Source organism: Thunnus albacares, chromosome 12 (assembly GCF_914725855.1).
Source record: "Thunnus albacares chromosome 12, fThuAlb1.1, whole genome shotgun sequence".
In the NCBI taxonomy this organism is placed as follows: Eukaryota; Metazoa; Chordata; class Actinopteri; order Scombriformes; family Scombridae; genus Thunnus; species Thunnus albacares.
In genome coordinates this window covers 22,168,996-22,196,790 of record NC_058117.1, presented here as the reverse complement: position 1 = coordinate 22,196,790, position 27,795 = coordinate 22,168,996, and the positions used below count along the sequence as shown (strand labels likewise).

The 27,795-nt window shown below is 37.7% G+C and overlaps 1 protein-coding gene across 3 annotated transcripts in view; it reads right to left on the bottom strand.

Moving 5' to 3' along the window:
* LOC122994226 (guanine nucleotide exchange factor VAV3-like) overlaps positions 1 to 27,795 on the bottom strand; it is a 49,272-nt gene that overhangs the window by 18,462 nt on the left and 3,015 nt on the right. For all 3 annotated transcript variants that reach the window (XM_044368803.1, XM_044368804.1, XM_044368805.1), the window contains exons 2-19: positions 26,802 to 26,918; positions 20,087 to 20,145; positions 19,600 to 19,665; positions 18,674 to 18,791; positions 17,453 to 17,545; positions 16,913 to 16,981; positions 16,718 to 16,821; positions 15,876 to 15,975; positions 15,377 to 15,472; positions 13,083 to 13,151; positions 12,451 to 12,537; positions 10,770 to 10,855; positions 10,375 to 10,507; positions 7,079 to 7,188; positions 5,123 to 5,224; positions 4,510 to 4,601; positions 3,552 to 3,574; positions 1,929 to 1,953 (exon numbers count right to left, since the gene is read on the bottom strand). In XM_044368803.1, coding sequence (XP_044224738.1) covers positions 1,929 to 1,953; positions 3,552 to 3,574; positions 4,510 to 4,601; positions 5,123 to 5,224; positions 7,079 to 7,188; positions 10,375 to 10,507; positions 10,770 to 10,855; positions 12,451 to 12,537; positions 13,083 to 13,151; positions 15,377 to 15,472; positions 15,876 to 15,975; positions 16,718 to 16,821; positions 16,913 to 16,981; positions 17,453 to 17,545; positions 18,674 to 18,791; positions 19,600 to 19,665; positions 20,087 to 20,145; positions 26,802 to 26,918 — 1,549 coding nt within the window. The remainder of the gene's footprint in view (positions 1 to 1,928; positions 1,954 to 3,551; positions 3,575 to 4,509; positions 4,602 to 5,122; positions 5,225 to 7,078; positions 7,189 to 10,374; positions 10,508 to 10,769; positions 10,856 to 12,450; positions 12,538 to 13,082; positions 13,152 to 15,376; positions 15,473 to 15,875; positions 15,976 to 16,717; positions 16,822 to 16,912; positions 16,982 to 17,452; positions 17,546 to 18,673; positions 18,792 to 19,599; positions 19,666 to 20,086; positions 20,146 to 26,801; positions 26,919 to 27,795) is intronic.

Below are 27,795 nucleotides of genomic sequence, written 5' to 3'. Positions count from 1 at the left end.
GACAACAATTTACCTGCAGCCTACATTGATGCATCTTATATGCGTTTTAATTGTTCACTTTTTGTTGTTGTTTATTTCTTTCCTTCTTCTAGTAAGGCTATGACAGTCTTTTATACACTGAGGCCAAAAATCGAAAATCTTAGTAATGGATAAGTAATTGAAAGTTGGAGATAGAGTTTGACTTCTGTAATGTGGTTCATAATTTGAGAAGGTCAAGTTGATGATGCCATATAAGCACATCATGTACTGGAGTACTGTGACACGTGGAAAAGTTCTCAAACTACGCATAAACAACTTGGATTATCTTATTAACAGACTCTTATCAAATAGCAGCTCTGGATTCAAACACATCTGATCTTTCTATCAATAACTGTAACTCCACTTCCTTGGATCAGTCCTAAAACTTCAAAACCCCCATTGAAGTAAGCAGAGACATGAGCTTCCAGTGCCCACTCCACCACAACGCTATCAAGCACTCCAAAACTTGGTAAGGCAACTAATATTACATGTTGCAACACACTGTTTTTCGATGTTGTTTTTACTTCATTTGGGTTTTATTTGCTCAGGTTTGAGATATTTGTCTGTAAGATTTCTGTCTCCCCCCAAAATATATATTCAAAAAATCCATATGTCTTTCAAGAAACAATGTCCCAGTTAGAAAGTTTTTATAGGAACTATTTCTTCAGCTATAGAGTAGCTTCAATAAAAAAACAGTTTTATAGTTAGGTCTGATGCAAATCAAAAAACATGTTCAAATAAAATCTATCTGCATGGCTAAAAACCTCTGGATGTATATGAAATTTTTTTAATTAAATCAAGAATTGATTACGTAATTTGAGTAAACTAGCCCTTTAATAATTGTTATCCCTAACCCTATACAAAGCAAACTCTTATACTTTCACCCTCATAAAGGTTTCAACATGAGTGATCTCTAACATGAACATAAATGTGGGAGCTCTGACAGTCTTTTTGATTGAAGTCTAAACCCCAAAAATGGCACAATCCTAAAAAGCAGCAATTCACTTTCGCAGGAAATTCATCTCTTTGATTCCTGAACGGCGTAGCTCCAATCTATCCTCAACGTGGCAGACAAACACAGCCACAAGCGTCCGGCTAAGGCTAAGACGAAACACTGCTGCCAACTTAAAAGACACAGCCACTTACTCTCCCCAGACTCACACATCCAACCCCCTTAGACACATCTCCCTTCCAGCAATGGCTCCCCTGCAAACCAGCCCAAGGAAACTATTAGCTGACGGTGACCTCAGATGAATGGAATATATCACATTCATGTTTTTAATAAGAACAATAAGCACGGCTGTCTTTCTCATAAAGCCCCTTATGGAAATTGATTTATCACAAAGGCACAGCTCAGCGGTTGAGGCTGAGGCATATAGACTGCTGCAAGTGCTTTTCTGCCAGCATTTCTCCTGCCGTGGTTCTCATAATGATTCCACCCACTCCAATTCATCTAAATGCCGGCTTGGGTTTAGGCATCACGGCATGTGGTGAGAAAAGAGATTTTTGTGCTTCGGTTAAGGATCTCTTCTACATCCTTTTATTCATTGGTTATTCTTACTCAAATATATTTGTCAAGATAAAAACTGTTGTTGATCATTTCCTCCTTTGAACCATCTGTGTGAGAGGGAGATTCATGTCAGTGCATTTCTAAGAAAACATCTTTTTTTCTTTTCGAGAGTTGAGTAATATTTGATCAAAAAATGTGAGCGGGGTATGATAACATCTGAGGGTTAGCTTTAAACCACCATCTATCTCCTCCAGGTCTCACTCTGGCCTCTGACTAACCATCTCCTTTTCATCCTATCTGTGTTTCTGTTTTGTTAGAGAACCGAGATGAAAGCGGGTAGCTTAAGAAGTTCGACGTAAAACCCTTAGCAGGTTCTCAAAAGTGGTCAAGCCATACTGACCTGGGTTTGCTGGTGTTGTACTTTCCTGTGGATGCAAACAGAAGACAGAAAAAAAAAGAGAAAGGGTAAGAGATTGATGAATAAAAAGAGGTAATTCTTGTTCCCTGTGTGGGATCAGCCTGACCTGAGATATGAGTCATACACTTTATACAATCTTCAGTGAGTGTGATAGTGTATTCTAACCATTTCAAAAGTGAAAGAAAGAAACTTAGAGTATAATTCAGGAGTTCTGTTTTTGAGCATCTTATGTCCTTTTGGGGAAATAAATCGAATAAATCAATACATAAATTCTGGATCATTTTATTCTCATTTTGTCCATGACTCACCTAGATATTATTAGTGTGTTTACATCTTTTATCAGATTAGGCGTCACAGATTCCAAAAACAGAAATATTTAGGAGTAAAACTTGGATTTTTGCATTTGTTGTGAGGTGGGTAGACCATCCAGATTTGCAAAAGTAAAAGCTCTGTATATTTTCTACATAGACAAGTGACTGATATGGAGCCTGGAGTGTGATAAGACTATATAGACATTAAAAGTGTTCAATTACATTATTATATATATAATTATTTAAGTTTAATTATGATTTTCATTCAGTACACACTTTAATTTAAAGATGTGCCAGAAACCTAAAAATTAAATGAAGAACAAACCACAGAGCAGCAGCAGAGGCTCTGATTGGCCGGACTCCAGCCAACACGTCATAACAGTGCTGAACTTTTAAATTAAGGACTTTTAGGAGACACACACTGCTCATGTCTTTAAATTAGAGAGCTGTCTTCAAATTAGAGCAAACACAAAATTGTAAATGTTAAAGCAGGAGAAAAAGTAATTGTGATATTGGGATATGACTGGAATTTGTAAATTAAGTAACAAAGAGTACCATTTAATATCTTAGAATTAATTTTGCAATTATTAATTAATTTAAATTAATCGTTAAAAGATAGCACAAGGAAATATAATTATTAATTGGCAGATTTAAGGATCTTTTTCATTCACTTTATTTTTATTTATTATTTATTTATTTAGAACACGATGCATAGAGTTTCATTTAAATGCAAATGTAATTAATCAATTTCTAATATGGTAGCTTTTTTAAAACTGTTTATAATTATTTCGATGGTTCAGTCTCCATAGACCAGTGGTTCTCAAACTTTTTCACATCAAGGACCCCTAAACTGACACAAATTAGACCACGGACCCCCATATTTTATTACAGAAAGTGTATGACACTTGGATGGAATTATAGTGAAAATAAATTATTCCCCTTTTTGCTGTGGAACCCCTTGGAACCCCCTCAAGGACCCCTGGAGGTCCCCAGACCCCTCTTTGAGAACCATTGCCATAGACTGGCAGCTGGAGTTGAGAGTCCTGGATTTCTATGATGAGGAACACTGAGGTTTTCATTAAAAGGAAACTTTCAGGGAAAAATCAGCAGCTCCTCCCATTTCACAGACGTGGATAACAACATTATTTCCATCTCTCATTGTTCACAGTTATGAGTGCATGTGTGGTCTGTGTGCACATGTGCGCGTGTATATTATCTTATCTGCATATTATGTGTCACTAATTATGTTAGCTTTGGTGTCTAAGCCAAAGGAGGGAAACAGTCCAGGTCTTACCTTGGGCCTCGGCTTGGCAGAATCTGCAGTCAGGTGGGAGACAGACACAGTGAGAAGAATACAATATCAGTGTGTGGTGGCTTCCTGGCATACAACCTCAACTGTCAACCTCTGCTGGCCCTCATCACGCCTCAGAATACATAAAGACCACAATGCTTCTGTCAAAGGCCTTAGCTGCCTTTAGCTGTCTGTGTATTCAGGGAGGATAACGTAACTGAAGTGCAGCGCCAGACCAGTGACAAACAGCCAAAGCTTGACACCGGAGAGAGATACAACAACTGAGAAACATCTACATGCATATAAATGAGTTTGGCTTTTAATTAAACAGCTGCTAAAAATGCAGAAAATTAAAATTGACATAACACTATGTACATCATCTGTAGTTTATAAAATCTCTGATGGAGACTTTGGAAGGCAAAATCTGACCTCAGGACTCCACTTCAGAGTAAACAAATTCAGAACGGTGCCATGTTTGAACTGCAAATAAAACTAGAGGAGGGTCTCCTTATGTGACCATTGAAACTGATGAGTTGATTTAATGGCAATTTACCGATTAGATTTGGAAGTACAATTTAAAATGGCCTAAAGATGGAAGAGTAAGAAGAGGTCAAGGGGTCAACTCAATCAGAAATGTTAATTCTATAGGTAACATGAATATCCACAATGAATTTTAATGACATTTCATCTGGCCTGAGGGTGGTGCTAGAGGAAAGCTCATTGAGTTCCCAAAATGTAAAGAAATCATCCTTTTGGGAGCATGTATGTGCTCAGTAAATTTCATGGAAATCTGCCTTTTAGATTTTGATATTTTATGTGTAAAAGTGGAAATTGTAGCCGCATGGTGGTGCTAGAGAAAAGGTCAACATGGAAATGAGGCCGTTAGTTTCCAAGATAACTTCTCATGGACCAAAGTGTTCAAAAAGTCGAAACTGAATCAGTTTGAGAGGTCTCATCTCACCTGTTCTCCCACAGACTCCCAGTCGGCCCAGGCACTCCTTATGGGCCCCAAGCCCACATTTTACACACAGATAACCCTGGTTAAAGATGCCCCTGGAGACGATAAAGCACAGGATATATTTCATGTATAACAGCGTCCTTAAGAGAAATACCTTGACATTTTGAATTTTCAGGCTTCTGTCACTCTGTCAAGATAAGAAAAATGACACAGGAAATGTCCTTCAGCTTTCCAGAACCATAAAACTGATACTGTCTGGTGGGAACTGACACAGCTAATATCCCAATGAAAACCCAGTACTAATAAGCAAGTTTTTGTTAGGTGAAGGACTAATTTTAAAGAAAATAATTTTCCCTTAAGTGCCTCAGGGAAACTGACTGAAATTCATAATGTCATGCTTTCCTATGTTAAGTATGAAAAAGATTTGAAAGTGTATTATTGTATCAGTGCAATAAGATATGTGATTTACAACTCTGGAACAATATGTATGGTTACAGTTCATGTTCACCCTGTCTCACATGTGAGATTGGGTCCCACTTTGCGATATTTTGCTCTACCACGACTTCATCAGGTATTTATTCAAAAACAGAGGCAGTTCAGGGTGGCTGAATCTTACCTGAGCAAGAGGTGACAGAAGCTACAGGAAGTGATCCTTTCAAAAGTGTGCATCTTGAACTGGTGGGAGTTGTGGTTGGCCTTCTCTGGCCGGATATTTGATCTGAGAAGGGGCAAAAGAACAAAAAAATGTTAAATGAACACAAGATTAAGAGTCTACAGGCATGATAGCAGCTCTCAGGGGCTGAACTTATTGTATAGGCACAGTGGTGCTTTGAGCTAAATGACAACATCAGCATGTTAGCATGCCCATAATGAAAATGCTAACATGCTGATGTTAAGGTATGTTTAGTTTAGCGTATTAGAATGAAGTATAGCTAAGACTGAGGGGAATGTCTTCACAGATATTAAGGCATAAACCAATATTGGACAAGCTGTGAGAAAAAAAGTCAGGGGACCACCAAAGTCTTTAGGATTCATCCTCTGGCAACTATAAATGTTGGTACAAAATTTTGTGCCTGCTGGTGGCGTTACAAGTCAGAGGATCCTCCAAAGTCCTTAGAATTCAGTCTCTGGTGGACAAAATTTGATGGCAATCCATCCAATAGTTCTCAAGATATTTGGCTGCCAGACCGACAGACCAACATTGCCATCCATGAAGCTATGCTGCTAGCATGGCTAAAGGCATGTGGTAATTGGGTTTGTGAGTGTGTTTAAGTAGTGGCACTAATTTTCTCTTAATTTATTCAATATACAAATCATGCTTAATCATTTCTTTATCAACTGAATAACAATACTTGTTTGTGGCAAAAACAATCTTCAGTTTAGTCTTTCAGCTGACTGAAATGAAAGCAATTTTACCCCCAGCGAATGTGTTTGTGCAAATGAAGAGGACTTGAATCAGCCCAGACAAATCCAATTTTGAGCTGCATGTGTTCAGATGTGAGAGGGGAAAGATGCATATCTGAAATAAGCATCCCTTCTGGGAAGTGAACAAGCACGACTGACACAAAACCATCGTTTTGTATTGAACACACCATAGCCACTTAAACTGAGTGCTCCCATAAGTGAGTCCTTCATCAGGAGCCCATATCCTCTTTGCAGGTACAATTTTCACTTTCTGAATGGGCCCCTTCTGGTGTCATTACCCAATGCACAGAGGCACACATTGCAGTTTTCAGACACACAGCCTGAATCTGCAAATAGAACGGTTTCAAGATGGGGGTTAAAATGGTTATTTCTTCCCTAAATTTTTGAAATTACACGTGAGGTTTTGAGCACATTTCAAGGGCCCAGTGATTATGGAAGTGTATGAATTCATACATGACTGCATAAACTTTCAGTTCTAGTTAGAGAAAGAGAAACCCTAAAACAGTGCATTGTTCAATGTATATCCCCACGCTCTGCATTGGTTTGCTACAGTGCATATATCAAGTATAATCCAGCCCCCTATGAGAAGTGAAAATGTATTCAGGGGGGCCATAGCATGCATATTGGGGGTATTGTTTTGATACATACCCACCACAAACACAAAAGCATTTGTTCAGTCAATCAGAGTGTGATGTCAAAACAAGACAGTATTCTCCCAAATCAACATAACAAAGGATACACACAGGATACATGCCTGCAAATACCTCCCACTGTTACAAAATAATACAAAAGATATACCCCCATAAAGCACTGATTTGAAGAACCATCGACGCAGAGTGACTTCTTTGTAGTTTTGTGGCTCTTTGGAACAGTTTATGTTTAATGTGTGGGTGTGTATGCATGAGTGTGAGTGTGTTATCGTACTGTTGTCAGCAGTGTATGCTTGATTACAGCTAAGACCTGATCAAACAGTGCACATGAAAGAGTCAACACCTCTCTCGGCCTTGGAATAACATGCATGCAAACAAAGACAAACACCACACGCGCAAGTACACAGTGTGTTTGTCCTACGATACACACATTCACTGGACTTCTGTGTTGCTCACAGACTGTCACAACTGCGCTGTTCATGTCCACTTGTACTTACATGGCCATTTCAAACTGATCCAGCCATTTCTTCTTCAGCTCTCTGGTCTTGAAAAAGAGTTCAAAGCCCGTGTGCCCCTGCTGGTGAGTCACGTAGAACCCATAGCACCACTGTGAAGGTCAAGAAAAAGACAGTGATCAAAGTGAATGTATTCTCTAATGCATGTGCATTTGCATAAGTACTGTATGTTTATAAAAAGGGAAAATACCATGACTAAATTTACACTGTAATGATTTGCTCACAGATTGTACTGTCCAGTTTCAATAGTGAGTGGCACAGCGGCTCAGTGGTTAGCACTGTTACCTCACAACAAGTACAGTCTTGTTAAAACTGAATTAATGTCCTTTTTTATAGAGCATGCATGTTTTCCTGTGTCTCACAAATTTCCAATACCAATGGGAGATTGCCATGAATCTACTTGTAGGTTTACATGTAAATGTGCATTTTCCCTAATTAATAGCTAAAGATGTAAAAGCTAGAGAGAAAACAAAAGATACCCAAAGAAACCCAGTGCAGGCTGACTCAATAGCTTTTTATGAGTAAAGATGAATGGTTGGAAAATCTAAATATTCCACTTTTCCACTCAAAGTCAGAAGTCAGAAATTTACAGTATCTAGTTTCTTAAAGCCTCTGGAAAATCCCCCACAAGATTTAACTGACCCAGTTTGATGAGAAGATTGATACCACACTCATATGTATACACTAAATATGAAGCTATAGCCAGGAGAGGGTTAGTTTAGCTTAGCATAAAGACAGGAAACAGGGTGAAGCGGTTTACCAATCTCAAGCTAGGCTGTTGGAGCATGGAGATGGTTTCTCATGCGGTCTGCTGTTTCTCTCTCCTTTAGAGGTTTGCATGCAGAAGTCTGGTCATATGAAGTTGCTGTACTGATATTATTTTACTTTACACAGGTGTGTGAGCTTCCTCTTTGTTATTTTGTTATGTAAATTTGTTTTGTATTGATCATTTTCTATACATGTAGTGTATATTTCTATGTCTTCTTAAATTTAATATTAATTCATAAAATACAAAAATTGCCCCTGATGGGTGGGAAAGTAGCTTTTAAAGGGACATTGTAATTGTAACTATACGATGGGGATGAGATGTGTTTTGTTTTATGGACTTATGGAAGATTAAATGTCATGTTGAATGTTATGGCACACAAGTCCTACAGTCATTCGGCTGCAGGCCTTGCTGAAGAGAGGTGTGCATGTAGAAACCCAGTCATATGAAGTTGCTGTACTGATATTATTTTATTTTACACAGCCCTTGAGAAAATAAATCCCCTCCGGTTGTCAAGACAGCAGTTGTCCTTGTCTCATTCCTCTCCATCCACAAACACAGAGTAGATTTTGTGGCAAAATGAAGTGTCAGGCAAGACCAGCTACATGAAGACTGATTCCTGTATAATGCAGCTCCATAAGTTCAGACACTCATTCAAACACCAGTCACATTGAGGCCCATCCTTGCACAGTGTTGTATGTCTGAAAGTTGTTGTCTCTTTCTGTTTTTCACATTTGTTTTTATGACAGATGTCAGCTGGCTGCAAACCAAATTGGTTGATTAATAAAGTTGCAGCAGTCTTTCCAATCCTTGTCCTTTTCTTCAGTTCTGACAGTGACAACATAGACAAAGATGATTTCATCTCATCTCTTGACATACAACCATAATTGCTGCCATCAATCCTGACTGGCTTTGTTTCTTATGTCTCGCTGCCAAAACTGGTGCCACCAGACTTGCAGGCTAACCACAGCGTGTTGGCTGCAGGTTTTCATAAACGTCATGAGAGCAGCAGCAATGGGAGTTAAAACCACAGTTCTGCTCAAAGAAGACTAAAGCTGTGATGACGCTGAGGCAGAGTCGGCACATCTGCCTCAGAGAAACCAAACCGTTTCTCAAAGTCCTAAATTTAGAAACAGTATAAAAACTTCTAAGACACCGTTGCCAGATATCTTATAGTAACTGCATCAAGTATAAAAAAATAAGGATGTAAAAATAACTGCTGCTTGCTTATTTGTTCCACTAACACACTGGCAGCTCGGCAGCTGCCCAGCAAAGCCAGGTTACTCAACCGCTGGCCACCAATTAGCTCCACTGAAGCATTTACAGGTTAAATACCTTTCCCACGGGCATATTTAGGAATGTTTTTCTACCCAATCCCAAACCTCTCGGCTTTTTCCACCCTAATCTGTTCCAGCTTGTTGTGTCATACCTAATAACAGCAAAGTGGAAGGGTTTACCCGTCAATGATTGGCCGGCCCTGCAAAGTCCTGAGTGTTTTAGAGCTCTGCTGAGTGTTAAATCATTGATGACTGGGTGGGTGTTCAGTGGCACCACATTCACACTCTGAAGTTTCATTTAGCAGAAAATGATATATTGCTATGAGCAGCCTTGGAGGACTGCGGACATTTATCACCTGATATTAGCATCTCTGTCCTGCGGTGTGTGTGTTTGTGGTTGTGTGTCGAAGTGGATGTAGGTACACAGTGTCTGTATGTCTGTGAATATTTGTCTTTTTCCGTGTTTCTGCGTGTGAGTCTTTTGTACACGTTCATCTTTATACATGTGTTTGTCTCTTTTTGTGCAGCGTATGATTAATGGAGCTTTATGTTGGAAGGTGGACAAGTATCCAGACATATTTAGCAGAACTACACTGTTTATGTCATTAGATGTTTAGGCCAAGATTGTTAATTCTGAAATAATGTTTGAGACAACCATGAATAATGACAAACACACACATAGTCCCAAAATACACATACACACCCTGACTGCACAATAGAGTAAATGAGGATGATAATGGAGTCCCTTTGATAAAAAACCACAGAACCCTCCTATTCTGGCAAGCTGTCAGTTTCACATTAGCAATCAGCACCAGAGTGAGAAGACACCATCTGTGGGCATACATCAACAAGACATCAACAAGTCCCCTCCACTACAATACGGCCTGCAAACGTTCCCACAAGGCAGAAAATAGCATACTGTATAAACTGTGTGGAGTGACGAAAAAGGGAGCCTAGTGGGATTCTAAATCGGGATTTTCCAGAATTGAGAGAAAACCGCCGACCTTACACAACCATGTGAGAAATGACTCTTATTAGACATCCAACATTAGCAATAAAAGCTGCAGCCAAACAGATGTTGAATAGCAACATTTCCATAATGGAATTATATTAGAAACCCATAATTTAAAAATATGATATGAAGAGATTTTGCAATTCAAAGTGCAAAAATACTAATATACAGATTCAGTTTATTTATATGAAAAAAGTATGTTATGATCTCCCTACTAACTGACCTTTTTACCCTCTCGGTCAGAGGTGGGGTTGTTGGTGATCTTGAAGGAGTTGAGGTCGAGTATGTCCTTCATCTCATAGTTGTATCCACGTCTCTTGCAAACAATGACAGCCACATCAAATAAAAAGATGTGTCTGTAAAGTAAGAAGCAAAAGAGAAGCCCTTTTATTCAGCTGACATTGCTGAGATTTCTTAATTATACAGCAAATGTAGTGTCTTACATTATGCAAGTATCCTGATTGTTTGGTTTATATGATGTATGTATGTGTCTTGTTTCGTTTTTAAGCGTTTTTAAGTGTTCACATACTGTTTTTATTGTGGTAACATTGTTTTTTGTGATTTTCCTGCTCGCTATTTCATTTTCCTTTCAGGACAATTATGCTGAAGTAGAACAACCTGTCTTGTTTCCTCTTGTCAACGCTGGAGATCATGCGCACTTCTCCGTCTCCTTTTGGCCGACCAAAGCTGCTTAGAGGCTGATTCTGAAAGTGAAATAAAAAGTTTTAAAAAAACAAACACCAACAAGCGACATTAAGTAACAACCCACTGTAGTTAGGTCAGTATAATTTACACTCTCTGTACAAAAAGCATTTCCTGCATTTAGCGTCATTTGCACAATCAATGTCTCAAGCCTTGGATTTCCAGTATGTTGTGACATCAACCCTATGATGCAGATCTGAGATCTGACAGACCCAAGTTTAGTAAAAGAAGAGGAGGATATATATTTCTAGTTTCCGGGGCACAGCTAACTCAAATGCCTTTTCAATGCATTTTGGAGAACTGTTGTTCCTATTGTATAATGGTTTCTTTCAGGAATTCATAATTCACGTTACACACCATCCTGTCACAGGGGACCTTAAATATATCCCAAATCAAAAACACATATTTTCTCAGAAAGGTCTAAAAAATCCCAATAATAAAAAATGTTGATTTTCTCTTTTTCTCTAACTGATCCATATTAAAGTATTCTTGATAAAGCACCGTGGCACTTGACATTAGCTGATCAGTATCAGCTGATTCTTGTAATCACCCCTCATGTTCGAAACAAGACAAGAGGGCGTTTTTCATAATCTGACAAGCTCTCACTCATGATGCTTCCGTTGTTGGTTACCCTTTTGCTCCAACCTGCTACATCCTGCTGCTGCTGCTGACTGTGTCAACTGATTTCTTCCTTCACCATGTTATCTCCTCCTGTTCTACTTTCTCATTATTACCATACTTGCTGATTGCATCTCTTGCCTTATGCATGATGTGTATTCTATATATTTACACTTCTGGTGGGGTCTGTAAGGAAGTGGGTTTATGGTGCTTAGCACTGAAACCTACCTGATTTCACCATCTGTGAGAAAGGTGTTTAATTTGATATTAAAATGTCAGAGCCTACAGGGATGTATTCAAATACCTCAATTGTCCAACTATCAATCTATAACATAACAATATTCAGTTTACTATCATATATGTAAAAGAAAGGCAACAAATCCTAGAACCAGCAAATTATTAATATTAATTAATATTTTTGATAAATGACTGAAATGACTGATCAATTATCAGAATAGTCACAAATTCATTTTCTGATGATCGACTAATTGAATAATTGACTAATCGTTTCAACTCCAAACTGGTATAACATGTTATTATGTTTTTTTTAGGCTTCAATTTCAAGTGCAACTTTATCCTTAGTATCTTTAAAAATAAAAAATCTGAAAAAGGCCAAAATTTAAGAAAAATAGGTAACAGAAAATTGCAGAAATACACAGTGACTGGACAGTCAAAAACAATTATTAGGTTAATCCAGGTGAAGTCACTAAGGTATGGTAACTTTCAGATGCATTGACCCTTTAAGTCAACACAAAGAGCAAGTGTGTCATACATTTAATGCAGGTGTCTGACTTGAATTCTGGCTGATTCCCTTGGACTACGTCAAATTTAGAGAAAGACTGAGCTTGTCAGGTGAGACTTAACTCGCAAAAGCTGACCGTCCACTGAAAGGAAACAACAATGTCTTACTGATATTTTGTACCCTCACATAGTGTAGACTAACAGCTGCTGATGGTTGCAGAGAAATATTTTGGTTTACCAGGTTTTCGATAGACCTCTGGTACTGGTCGATCTCCCTTAGAGTCTCGTTATCTCTCTTCACCTCGTTGACATACTGAGCCAGATCCTGGGCAACACAGACACACAAATAAACACGTTTTGTTAGGTTGGTTCAGTCCAGAGGTGTTGAAATATGTCAGAAAATGCTGTACACATTTATTGTATTAGAAAGCCTGGAAAAAATCTCTGATATTGTGTATTGTACATTTAGTTTTTTACATGTGTGTTTATGTTGCGGAGTGTTTGCTTCTGTGAGCTGAGCGTACACATTATTGTAAGTATAAATCAGTCCTTCAAGTTGCAAAGTAGATTTCCTGTCTTTTTCATTGCCAAGTGCTCAAATCAGCTGCCTATCAAGTATCAGAATACCTTCAGGATGAAGAGTGCACTCAACGCTCGCTAATGTAATGTAAATGTAAAGTTTTATCAATTCACAACTATTTGGAGCAGTGAAAAAGGAATGATTCATGACTTCTTCTTTTTTTTCGTCTAAGAAAAGTTGATAGTTGAGTGGCAGAGACTGTTTGGAATTATCCCCTAAATCAGTGTGCTATTGGTAACAAGCTGAAATCACAATAATTACACACCATTTACCATAAGCGCTGCACTTACTTTCATGGCATCAAGAGCGATCTTCAAGTTGCTTTTGTCAGCAGCATCGTGAGTGTGTTTGACTAGCTCCTGATAGAGGAGGACATGAAAGAAATGATGGACCACATTCACACAGAGATGCAAACACATGCACAAACACATTTAGCAATGAGTAGCTGGATTACTGATTTCATAATGAAGATTACTTCAAAGTGCCACCATGAAGTTTTCACAACAAAAAAAAGCCTTTTTCATAGTCGCGTAAATAGAAGACAGCCTATTTTCCTAAATTAATCTATTTGAAGGCAGAAAAAGGGAAATATAGGCAAAGATTGGCATAAGTGCTTCAGAGACATGTATGTTAGGGTTAATACTCCTGCCAGCGCCCTGACCAAGGCACTGGCAAATGAACTGGAGTTGGTCCCTGGGCACTGCACTGCAGCTGCCTACTGCTCCTCTCCCAATGTGTGTGTGTGTATAGGATGGGTCAAATGCAGAGGATCAATTTCCCCACAGGGATCAATAAAAGTACTTCTACTTCTTCTCTTTCAGTTAATACGACTTAAATACACTTAAATTAAAGCTGAATAGACAGAGAGATGGATAGATGGGATTTTTTTTTCCTCTAATCTATTTCATTTTGTAAGAATATGCTTCAAAACTCTATAGCTTTTTTAAAAAAATACTGTCAAACATCAATTTACTGCCAGAAATAGTGGGGAAAAGATCACATTATCCTGCCAACACACACACACACACATGCACGTCTTTTTGATTAATCAACACACGGAAGTTATTGATGGGTGTGTAACATGAACAGAGGCACCAATCTGTTGAAGAAATCTGACCAGAGTCTCTTGTTGTAGACTTTGATTTCATGATCGTCAGAGCATCAAACAGCAAAGACTTGAGACAAATGACATTACACTAGTCCAAACTGAATCATTTTCCTTTATACCATAATATTATTCTATGTTTTTTTTACCTCATGTGACACCGGTATCACCATTTTCACATTTTTATTTGTCACTTACATGTAATATTTTCTTAATTCTAGACTGATGTCACTGTTAATAACATGCTGCTCTTTGCTGTGTAACAAATTATCACCATGATTATTCCATAATTGCAGCGATATGTCCATTATATTTGTACAACATTGGAGGTGGATAGAACCACTTTAGGTATACTTATCCTTCATTACCTGTCTAACAACACTACAAAATGAAGAAATTAGCTTTGGTTTCCTCAAATCAGTGTGTGTTTAGCCTTCAGTGCTGCTTTCCTGCAGAGTCGTATTCACTCTCACTTCATTTCTGCTTCACTACTTCCTCTTCTCTTTCTTCCCTTTTTGCCCCTCGTCCCAGAGTCTCTGCTCTGAGGGTGGCTGAGAAAGCCTCGGATCACCACTATTTCTTATGGAGGCCTTCACTCTCCACAACAATTTAAAACAGCTCTCTAGTCATTGTCCTCATCTGTCCTGCCAGCTATAGTCTGACCTCTGATTCATACTAACCAGGGGAGACAGGTGCCATGCGGTTATGAAATTGTGGAGATTTTGAGAGGCTGCATGACTACAGGAAGCAAGTGTGCAACTACAGTGTGCACTGTAATCAATATAAAATCTAATGATGATTTCATTTGTAAATCATTTTTTATCAGGTGACAGATACTCTTGGAAGATGATCTTCCACCTAAAAATTCTGGAAATTCAATAAGCTGAAATGTATTGAGACACAATGAAATCATGTCACTCCATTAATTTACTGTGCTTGACTGAGGGATGTAACAAATCAAGACTAAATGCAAGACTTAAATGACTTATCAGCATAAATGTTTTCTTTGCAGTGTGGCTCTGCTGAGACGCTATGAAGGGAGGCAAATATGAAGCAAAGATGTGGAGAACATCGCCATCAAGTGGCCACTTTTACACTGACAGAAAACTATCATGGAAGTTGAAACAAATGAAATGAAGCTGACGAAAGCTCAGAGTGCTAAGTCTCACAGGCGTTCACTTAAAAAAAATTATCACATAAATTTAGCATGTATATAACAACCAGCTTTGGGTGTCCTGGAGTAAGGAGCCCCAAATATTCTAGCCGAGTGTTTCATTGAAAACTATTTGATGTATGAAGAAATAAATATGTAAAAATAAAGGTATATTGCTGAAAAGAAGCGGAAAGTTTCAGCAACCGGAAAGCAGAGGAGCTAATCACTGATATGAACCAGTGTTTTCTTAGAAAGAAACTCTTCAAACTCTCAGTTCTTTATGACTCAGGTTTCAGAATTTCTGCTTTGCATGTGTGAATTCAAACCTGAAGAAGAAGGTGGTATTTGAGGACTCTCTGCATCGGGACGACCAGCAGGTCCCTCAGTGTAAACTTCCCATTGTTGGCCCTCTTGGAACACTCCTGGAACAAATACAATAAACATACTTATAACAGTATTAGTTTCAGTGTGCCATTACACACACTTTGTCATTTAATATTGTATTGTTTTCTCTGAGACTCGGGTCAACGAAGGGACAAAAACCATACGTATGTCATGATGGATATCTGTTCTTGTTTGTTTTAAGGCCCAAAATTGTCACAAACCTTCACATTTATAAAGTTTTCATGTGAAGTAGAGCGTGGTCTACACAGCTTTCAAACCTATTTCATTTACTTTCTTACATATATATCGACTTCTAAAAATAATTTTGTGTATAGTGCAATGTATAGTGCACAAAATATACACTAGGGGCCGCTGGAAAACTAAATCTATGTGCATCGGTGTGTGTGTGTGTGTGTATGTTGGGTTCTTCAGGTGTCTAACCTCCAGCTTCAAGCGAACATCCTCTTTCTCTTTGCAAATGAGGTCTAAAACAGCGATGGCGATCTCCACACGACTGCAGTATATCCCATAAATGAGCAGTCTGCAAGTCAGAGGAAAGACAGTGAGGTCATGATGAGCTATGATTTGGAGGGACAGGCACTGAGTACGTGTATATAAGCCCAAGACATTATCAAGAACGTCTCTGATACACATTTTATTACAAGAAATTAATCTACGCTACATCATGATGTTTATGTGACTGACAGATACATGCTTCCCCAGATATAGGAAGATCATCTCTAAAACAGCAGGAATCAATTAAATGCATCGTGTGAATTTTATAGACAACTGAGACAGAATAATGTAAAACAATGTTCACACACACATTACAACATTAAGATGCTTGTCACTCTAATTATAATGTAAAAGGTTGATCATCCCGTGTCCAAAGTTAAAATGTCCGCCACAGTATAGCAAGACAATGTTTCGAAATGTTTCTGCCAGTGTATTGATGGCGTCGTTGCAAGGGAAAGTACAGTGGTCTCGTAAACGTAAAATGAAACCGTCTGTACACCTAAAGCTGAATGCTGTGATATAACCGCACAAAAGAGGAGGAAATTACAAGTATGAAGATACTAATTAATGAAAACTGTGACAAAAAAAAAATTCTAAAAAAACAATGCAGTTCTTTTAATTGATGTCTTTTTTAAATTATACACACATCTCACAAAACACATACAAGAGAAGGTTAACATGAAAGAAAGCAACGTCAAAAGTACACTTATGTGCTTTTTCCCTGCAACCTAGAACAATAAATAAAAACATATGTTGTTGGTGAATACCTCTCTTTGTAGATGATAAAGATCTGGTAGAGATTTAAGGCATTTTTGTTTAGGATGGAATCCTGAACTTCAACCATCAGGCTCTTGTGAACTTTAACCAGGTCCTGCATCAAAGAAGGAAGCAATCAGTTGCCTCGACAGAAAAAAATGATTTCTGTGTGATGTGGCGAGGAGGGGAACTTGTAGGGGACTTACTGGAATGTTGACAAAAACTTTGTCAATTTCAGCCGCGGAGAAGAACTTTTTCAAAGGATTCAGGAAATACTGTGGAAAACAAATGAAAACTTGAATGACACTTCTGCACAGATTCTCTCACTAACTTATTATTTAACTTGAAACTAGACACAATATGAGGGTTAATACATATTAATCTATGACATGAGTGCAACAGCTGGGGCGCAACAATCCTAAAGCCTATATATATATATATAGGTATATTAGCGGTTAGCTGGGAATTTACCTGAAATCCCCCTGAAAAGGGCACACATGTTATATGAAGTCACAGAAGTTTTATATCTCCAGTGGCAAAAAATGAATAAATAATATCTCTCAACTTTGCCCACTGATCAGAAATCAATAATCTATATTAACACTGTGTTCAATGTGAAAAAAAAGACAAAAATGATTCATTTAGGGCAGATTAAGATTTAACAATTTGACACAAATATTATATAATTTATGTCATTTTTGATCAGGTTTCAATATGTGATCTAGACTAGAGGGGAGGTTCTGTACCTTCTCGATGGACTCCAGGGTCTCTGTGTATTTCTCCTCCGTCTGTTTGATCTCTGTAAGGCAGCAGCTCCGAACATCTACCTCCGCCTGCTTCTAGAAAGACACAAGCCTTAGAAAATGTTGCTTAAATATTACTGTTTCTGGAAATGTGAATGTCTTTATTTCTATTTATCTGCAGACGACAAAGAGTTTAGGTGGAGTCAGAACACATACTTAGAATACAGAAATAAAGTATAGTCTTTGCATTCAGATCACAACACGAAATTTTGGATATGTTTTCTATTTTCTTTTTTGAAACAAACTATTTACTACAATATTTTCAAAGCAGCATGTGCACACTTCTTCCTGAAAGATGAAGTGCAGCAGGAGGCTGATGAGTACAAGGAAGGTCCACACACACTCTGAGATCACAGCAGAGTTCGTCCTTGGCCGGTTGCGAGCAATAACAACAAAAATATCTCAAATGTATCAGGGAATGGGAAGAAATTCTCCGAGGTTTGTATCATGTCTACATTTTTAGTTCTGTTTTAATTATAACTGTATTAATATTATAATTAATTGATATAATTAAATGATTTGATTTTGACTAATGAAGCATTGATAATTATGAAGCAGGGGTAAATGGTTTGAATTTTTTGTGATTTCAGTGTGATTGTGAATGTTTTTGCCTCACAAACAAATATTGTAAAACCTAAAGAATTCACAAATATGAATAATATGTAAGAGATAATGCATCAGTAAAAATAATCCAATAATATGATACAGGTATATATAAATATAAACACTCTGAGTGGGGTAATTTTGCATTACTTTTGATACTGGATAAGCTTTTGTTTTGGTTTTTTTTTGGGGGGGGGGGGTTGGGTTTTTTTTTTTTAAATACCTTTACTCTACTTTTATTTTTACTTCCCAAAAATTTAAAAATTAATTTTACTTGTAGCAGAGTATATTTACGTTGTGGTATTGCTACTTTTACTTCAGTAAAGACTCATAACACATCTAGATATCCTGATGTTGAGTTGCATACCTCTACACACTGTTTTCTACTCTCTACACAGGATTTTATCCATGTAACTGCACCCGGTGAGAAGTTGAGGAGTAACTGTTTAGCAATTAAGGTATTGTGGATATTGTGGATGTGTTTATTATTGCATTTGAGAGTATTCAGTTCAGACACTATAATACTTTTTTAAAATTATTGTGAGTATGTGTGTGCAATACCAGAGGGGGAAGCTGCTCGATTCTCATGAGGTCTTCATAGATCTCTCCACCTGCGTAGTCTTCTTCCAGTCCGTAGACTGCCGCATACAAGTCATCCTCGTCCTCGAGGGCATTCTCACTATGAAACACACAGACACACAAACAAACACACATACATATATACATATATATATATATATATATATATATATATATATATATATATATATATATATATATATACACATACACGCGAAGCCCTGCACGCATGCACGTTGCTAAAAATGCTATTGATTACAAAATTACATCTTACATTGTGAAAGCAGTGGTGCAATAATTTGTAATAAAAGATAACAGCAGTTTGGTTCACACACTGTGTAACAACAGTAATATTAAGAGCATCAAGAAATGTAGACAGATATAAACAGCAAGCCACAGACAATTTGTAATCATGTATACACTGCACAGACCACATGAAGAGCTTAAACTGTCCTTTTTCTCATATTCATTAACTCATTGTTACCTACTAATCACTGCATGTGCTGGAGAATAAAATTCTTTAGAAAGGTGTAATGAACAATTTTCATTAAAGAAAATTTGCTCTGAAACTCTGCTGTTGGATGAAAGTAGTACAAATATTGTATCTGTTCAATTTTTTTTTAACCCGTCTTCGGATTCTTCTTTATCTGTCAATCATACTGTCACTAGCACCCATCCAGAACCTTAATGTGGGTGGTATGCAAGCACTCAGCAGAAGCATGCAGAATTACTCATTTGTTTCCTCTGACAGTAACAGTGAAACAGAGCCAAGCCTTTTACCAAAACATGTGGGTGTCCAGACCCCTAGAGAGCATGGATGATGAGCAGAGTGGATTCTGATACTGAGCGAAATAATCATGTTCTATCAACACCAGAAATAGGCCCGCAGAGAGGAGCCTCATACATACTCAATCAAGTCTTCCAGATTATTGTATATGTCCTCGTCTTTTAGGCTCTCCTCTGTTGGAAATGGCCTGGAAATGACAGGAAAGAAGCATGAGGTCTAGTGTTTAACAGGCAAATCACAATGAAGAAACTATTACTGAGTGACTTAGGGCAGGGAACTAACTTTTGATGCATTAAAAAATGTAGTTAAATATCTGTTGTACAGCAGAAATGATAGATTGATTACAACTAGACTGGACTAGATGTGCAGCCTGGAAACCAGACATTGAGGCCGGACGCCTTACGGTAAGGGGAAGAGGATGTTGAGGTGAAGTGGAGGTTAAGAGGAGGAGCAGGTACACAGGGGTTGGAGGGAAGATTTTCTAAGACAAATAAAAAGTACACCTTTGACAACTTCATGATATGCCTACTGACATCCAAGCCAGACTTGGTACAAGGGACTATAACAGCAGGTTTTTGTCTGTTTGTTTTTAATATTGGGTGACTTACTTGAATCCTCCTTGCTGTGCAATTGCTGTGTAAGAGAGCTTGGATAGAGTGTCCATAACCTGGTGAAACAAGTGTGTGTCAATTTATGTTGTTGAATGGTTCAGAAGAGAAGGAGAGACAGACAGAGTGTGTGTGAGAGACAAGAGAGAGACTTGCTAAAGTATGCTAACGCCGCATTCAGGTCATATTGGAGTAACCATAATTACCACACCAATTTCAACTTGTAATTGGAATGCATGTCAACATCTAAGACGTAATGACGACTGGGAAACCCAGATTTTTCTTAAAGCCTCGATATATATTTGACTTGATGCTTAATAACACAAGAGTACCCAGAAACCAAACAAATATGGACGCCTCAGGTCAGCCATCTCCCGCACATTAGATACCACGATGAACATCCACTGAACAATGTTTGTGCACCCTTATGTGTCTTAAAGGTTAAGATACCAACCACAACGTTATGCCATGTTACTTTCACTATTTAATAAAGGCATAAAATGCACCAAAAAATACATATCATCTTACCCTACAGAATACAGTATATTGTTTCACTTTTTCTTTCATTTTAGTGTACTGTGTAATATGGTCATTGTATAGTGTTATAGTGGTATGGTATATGCTGTCTAGTAATGTTATGGGCATTGGATGTCCATTATTCCCCTTACATTCTAAATGATTATACTCACATTGTAAACACTTTCCAACCGATTTGGCAAAATTGTACTTAATTATGATCACGCCAATTAGTCAAATTTCAATCATGACTAACGACAGAAAGACACAGACAGACAAAGTGACAAGAAAGAGACAAGATGGTCTGCAGGAAATGCTCATGCTACCTCAACCTCTCACACCTATGCATCAGACTGTGTGTGTGTGCGTGTGTGTGTTGGTGTGGTGGTGGTGGTGGTGTTTGTCTGTGAGAGAGAGACAGAAAGTGTACTGAAAGGTAATGTATTGAAACTAGTAGTTAGTTAAATCTTATACATTTTGTCTTCTGCCAATGCAGTTATTGTCAAAATTTTAAATTCCACAACACTAATATATTGTAAAGTCACATTTGCTCAGTCACATTTCATGTATTTGCTTACATCATAGTTCTGCATGTAAAAAAGTAACTTCCTGCTCATGCATGCATGAATATTAGATTATACAAGTAACACCAAGCATAATTTTTCCCTTCAGAGAGAAAAGACTGGAGCTCACTGACTTTCATAGTGCAAACACACACATTTCGGCACTAGTGTTGGATCCTCTAAATACAGTTGAACTCTTTTGCCTTAATGAAGAGCGGAATTTGTCATGTTTCCTCTAATTCATAGTATATGTTTACTGCAGAACATGCACCTTTCGTTCTTGATTTTATGTAACTCAAAGGTGTGTGTATTCTTGTGTTTCTGTCTTGCTTTTTTCTTGGACATTAGCTCTGGCAATTGCTGCCTTTCAATAGGTTTGAAATCATGTTCAACCTTCAACCCAATAACAAATGTATATATCTTAGACTGACTATATAGTATGTGTTTGCCTTATGCCTCCGTCCTCTTTGACTCCGATGAAGACTCAGCAGCATTGAAACGTTAGTCTGTTTACACCATTAATGGCTGCATATCAATCAGTGTCCTTCAGCCTTTTCTTGCTGATGTTTGCTGACCCTGGTCTGAGAGGCATCTACTATCATTTATCCCTGTGTGCGATAATCATAGTTGTTGTGTATGCATGTGTCTAGTGTCTGCTAACACAAATAAAACTGGGGGCCAGATTTTGATATGACTTCTGGCACATGAATACTCTGTTATAATAATCCTCAGTGTTCCACTGAACATCGATTTTATCGGCTGAGTTATCTGTACCTACTGAAAAGATGAACCACAGGCTGTTTGTATTTTTCTAACATGTTACACTGTGTGCAAGTCCATTGTGTGTTGTCTCTCAACAGCACAGAAGTGCTCTCTATATTAAGTTACACATTTTACCACGGTCTATCAGTATCTACCAATAGGAATCACATTGTTTTATAACACACATCAACTTGTCCTGGTTGATGTTTAGTCGCACAGTATTTACTCACACAGTGCAGTAAGTACATTAGATGAGGAAATACATGTGTTTAATGAGGATGACATGATCAGGATGTCAGCTGCAAATGTGTAAAGTTGTTAGAAATCTGCCAAAATATAATTCATGATTGCATTAAGAAGGCTGTGTATCATTACAAACAAAGATATGTGGCAGCAATTTACTTCAATCTCTAAGAAATCCTCAGTTTATCAGAGAGATAATCGCAATTTATCCTCCAGTTAACACTTTCACTTGATCATTTCTGTCTTTGGCATTAAGAAGTTTCAGAAAAAGATAGTGGATGGGGTTAATATAACAGCCTGTCTATCTGCAGTTTATCTCTTCTTCCTGTTTGAGTGCTGTGGTTTTGCCTGAACTCAGGTGTAATTGTAAGTCGAAGTAGTGGAGTCCTGTTTGTGGTGTGAGAGTGACCAGTTTCAGCACTGCTAAATGGGCCTGCATCTTTACAAATTATTTACAGCAGTCAGAATTCAATCTTTTCTGAAACAAAACAAAAATTCTGTGAAAAATTTGGTGAATATGTTACCCCTTAAAGTTTACCAACATCACTGTTCCTGACAAATATACCACTATATGTACTCTGTTTTTCCTTATTTCAGCAATTTGACAACATATTTTGAAATAAGTCAGATCATAACATCATGTCCAGTGACTGAAGAAAATATCTGAAATACTATTAATTTAGCTGCATTAGATTCAACTGGCTTTTACTTTGAGAAAACTGTGTATCAAGAATACATTTTATCAACTTGATTTGATTTCTGTGGTATTTTTGCAGTGAGTGTAAAGTTCAATCTACCACAAACATAACTCATTACAACTGATGTAACACTAGTGACAGCTGATGGTTGTGGGACAGACAATGTTGTTAAATGGCACGTAATATTAAGTAATAAAAAAATATACATATATATTTATCCGTTCACTCTCCTCTAGAGACAAGTAATAACTCATTTAAATCACAGAAATCACACATTTGCTTACTTAGTGTAATAAGGTGTAAGTTGTGTTAAAAACAACTTGTTCTCACAACAAACTCATCTGATGATATGTCACTTAGTTTAAGCCACACGTGACTTAAGAAGAAAAGCCACAAGCTGAGCTGAAGTCCAACCACCATGGTTAGTGTGGCCTGTTTACAAACTGTCTTAAATCCCCAGAGCACCATGAAAAAATGAAAGTAAGAGGAAAGAAAGCTGTAACATCATGTCATAAATCAAATATGCATGTCTGTCTGTATGTTATTTTATTACCTAAAATATACAAGCACTAGTATTTATACACATTAGGGTGCAATTTTAAGAACACCAAACACACAGCAAGTTAAAGGTACTCTAGTAGCACTATAGTGTAGTGTTTTTATGAGTGGATCCCCATTTTGTCTGATGTTTGATTTACATTCTTGCTGCTGGTTTCACACTATTCCGCTAAATGATAGCTACAGGGATAACATGCCTAAACGCATAGTAGTAATGACCCAACAAAGGCAATGAAGAAGAAGGCTGCAAGCTAGCAAACATGGATGTAAACAATGCATATTTAACATGTTGAAAAAGCTGACTTTGCAAAGGTTTTATTGAGGAAGTAACAGTACTACAATAGTAATAGTAATAGTAATATCACTGACACTGATGTGGGTTATGGAAAACAAGAGCAGCCATACGTTGACGGAAACGAGTTAAAAGTCTACAAGCCTCCGGATTTTAGAGGGTGTTTCCCTACTTTAAGTGTGGTGATGATACTGATCTAATCTTTGCACTGTATACAGAACTTGTCAACTTATTAAAGGAATAGTTCAGCATTATGGGAAATACGCTTATTCACTTTTTTTTCCAAGAGATGAGGAGATTGATTCCACTCTCATATCTGTAAACTTAACATGCAACAAGCCAGCAGCCAGTTAGCGTAATACAAAGACTTGAAACAGGGGTAAACAGCTAGCCTGTCGGTCCAAATGTTATGAAGTCTGCATTTACCAGCATCTCTGAAATCACTAATTAACACATTATATCTCATCTATTTAATCCATACATGAACCAAAGTGTAAAAATGACACATTGTGGTTTTACAAAGGTTATGTGCTGGACTATTTCTTGGCCGGGCAGAGTAACTTCCTGGCAAGCAATCAATGAATTTATCATACGGACGAGAGAGTGGTTTCGATCTTTTCATTGAACTCTCTGCAAGAAAGCAAATAAGCTTGATTGAAGAAGAAGGTGAAGAAAAAAAAAACGCCATTCCTTCAACAGCAAAACCTTCTCTGTTCACCTGAATTTAGAAAGCAATCAATTTGCTTTTGCAGTCAAGAGGCTGATATAATTTTATGTTGAGGGAAGAGATAAACACATTTCTTGCCTCTTGCCTTCATCTCTCTGGCCTCCAGGCCGCTGCATGCAGTCAGCGTGGCTGCCTGGAGTGAAGCCTGTAGTAAGTCAGCAGGGGAATGTAGGTTAGAGAGCTCTCATTAGATATGCGGTGGACTAATGCTCAGTCTATGGGCCGAGTTGGCACAACTCAGCCAAAGTGGATTAGATTGGCTGAGATTTGAGATGTTCCCCTTTGGATGTTTTCTGGAAAATAAGGAAGAGATTGAGCATTTCATGTTCCGCTGTACAACCCTTCCTGGAGCCCTTCCAACCCAATCACTGAACCTGTAGACACATATTTTTTTAACAAGAACTAATGATGAAAATAAAAAGTAATGATGCCATGCAATCTTCCCTTTGCCGGAAGGTTGTTTGTTTAATGGACAACTCTTGAACATGACTGAGATTATGCAGCCTGGCTTGGATGTACTGTACATATTTGCAGGCAGCACCTCCCCTGTGGGATTATCAGCAGCCAGATTAACTGGAAGCTTCTTTAGAACACAACACACTGAACTGAAAGAAAAGAGAGTCTGTGTGGGAAACGGCACGCAAAGCTCAATATGCAGCCCCTCATAGTTCCCTTACACTTATGACCACTCTCTATTCTCTGTAGGGAAGTGAATAAAATGTTTTAATAAAGTATACTATCTCTTTGATATGCATTTTGCCTGGGGAACTCTTGTTTTAATTAAAATCTATTCACATATAAACAAGGTATAGCTACAGTTCTCAAACCACGAGATACTGTTAATTACCACTACTACTGTTAAATTATTTAAAATAGACAATTGAATTTAAAGAAATAAAAAAACTGTACATATAGATAGTAGGTAACTTAAATTAAGTCTTTTTGACACACTGACGCTTATACAGACTTTATCTTCTATACTATGCCAAATTATAAAATAAATATATTCAGTACAGAACGTACACTCGCTTTAGAAAGAAATAATAACGTATTTCCCCAAGGATGACCAACAGATGCTCAGACAGCTCACGGTGCTTCGAGGCGAAGTTATGCACTGAATGCATTGAACTTATGCACTGAATGCACTCAACTAAGGAAATGTGGGAATAAGGCTAGTCAGAGAGAGAGAGTGCTTTCTTCAGCCAAGTTAAATCAGGCTCCTCAGAGTATAGGAGGAGCGCAGTACAAACCCACTGACCTGGTAACATTGTGAACACACTTAAAACCAGCTCCCGCAATAACACAGCAATAAAAAGCAGTTGACCAATCCCTTCAGAAGTGCGCCATAAAAAGACCAGGCAACGGATAGGAGAATATCGACTGCTTTGAAACTCACATGCACACACACACACACACATGCCGTGTGTGTCCATCAGTGGGAAAGACATTATACTTCTGACTGGCTCTATGTTACACTACATGCATTTTTCATGGTCTGAATGTGTGTGACTGGATGTTTCAGCAGCATATATTACAGTTTTTGTGTGTTTTTCTACAATGTTCAGTTGCATTGCTGCTAACTGTGATAACATTACAAATGTGATGATTTAGTGATGACAATTCACTTAGTTCTTCATGCAGTTGCCTTTACTTTTCGCGAAAGCTTTCACATCTGGAAGGCTAAATTGCAAAAAACATTTAACACAAGTGCAGATTTCACCTGAGAGTTGCAAACTACTGCACGATTTATCTTGTCAGTTTCATTTTCAATTTGTATAAACCAATGATTTGATGCACTGTGTTGAAAAAGTTGGTTTTTGTTCCCGTGTTTTATTTTTGTACACTGTCATGTGATTTTGTTGATGTACGAGGAATGATTTGCGGAAACGGAACACAATTTTGGTGTTTGTGTCACCAATTCTCAAAGCTGGGTTAGGGTTATATTGCTTCTTAACGATGCATCTGAACAATGAAGAGAAACTGTTGACTGATGAACTATTGATTGGTGCACGGTGCTACATCCTAAAAAATCTATAAGATTAAAGATTAAAAATTAAGCTAGATAACATTAACTCAGCAGTCTGGTGGCAGAAGACCTTTTTTACATGTCATAGCAGAGAAAGCACAGGTGTAGTCTATAATCTTAATAAAGGCTGCAACCAACCAAACAGGCCAGAACCATCATTAATGTTATTAGTTACACCTGTGCTTTGCCTTGTATGACAAGTCAAAATTTCTCCCATGAAAAGGGCCTGCGAGGAACAGAAACATGCACAGAGGTAAACAAGATAAGAGAAAAGAAGTGAAAACAGAATCGTTTCATCATGTTGTGGTAGATAAACAGAATGATGAATACCTTTCCAAAGTCTCGAACATCGAAGAGATCGAAGGCTTCAAATAAGTCACTTTTCTTCATCCCAAACACCTCACAGCAAGATATCAGGAATGTCCGGATGTTCTTCAAACACAGGAACTGCAACAATTGACACTAATCAATTTGGTATCACCTGTAATTTTTTTTCTTTTTCCAGAACCATATTGTGGACAAAAATGTTAACTGAGCTGTCAGTAATTCTAGTAGTAACATTAGACAGTAAGTTCACCCAAATTACAAAAAATCATACAGTATTTTAGTGGCATCCAGTCATGCAAATAGTTTTTTATATGCTAAATTTGGTTGTTTTCCATTCTTTTTGTCTTTGATGAGGACAATATGATGCATTTCTACACATTAACTATTGAAAGTATAGCTTGACTTGGCACCACCTGAACCAGCTGCAAAATTAAAGGGTGGTTTCACCCAAATTGAAAATGAAAAAATTCAAAATCAACATGTCACACAACAAGCTGACATTATTGGAAGTACTTTTTACCAAAGAAATACTCCCCGTGAGTTGCACTGTTGACAGGGACATTGTTCGTGGAAAGAGACATTGCCGCATGTTTTGAACATAATTTTTCAGTGCCTTGATAATATATCAATACATTTGAAATTCCATTCACCTTCATTATATAGTTGTGGCATAAGAAATCTCATTGCCTAATATCTCAAAACCTAAATATATTTTTTTGTTTGTTTGTTTGTGTTTGGTTTTGTTTTTTTTTTGTTTTCAGAAAACCAACCATTTAATCTATTACTCTAATATTGTTATGAGAGTTCATAGAATTTGAAGTCGCCTCTATGAATGTGAACCACCAACACACACATAGCAGATTGAAAGTGAAAACTGAAAGTTTCACAGTGTGAAATGAAACCACTAAACATGTGCTCTTTTGGTGCCACTTCCTATTAGGATCTTTGTCTCAATGGGAAGAGTGCTGTCAAATACCTTTCATAAATATAATGTGCT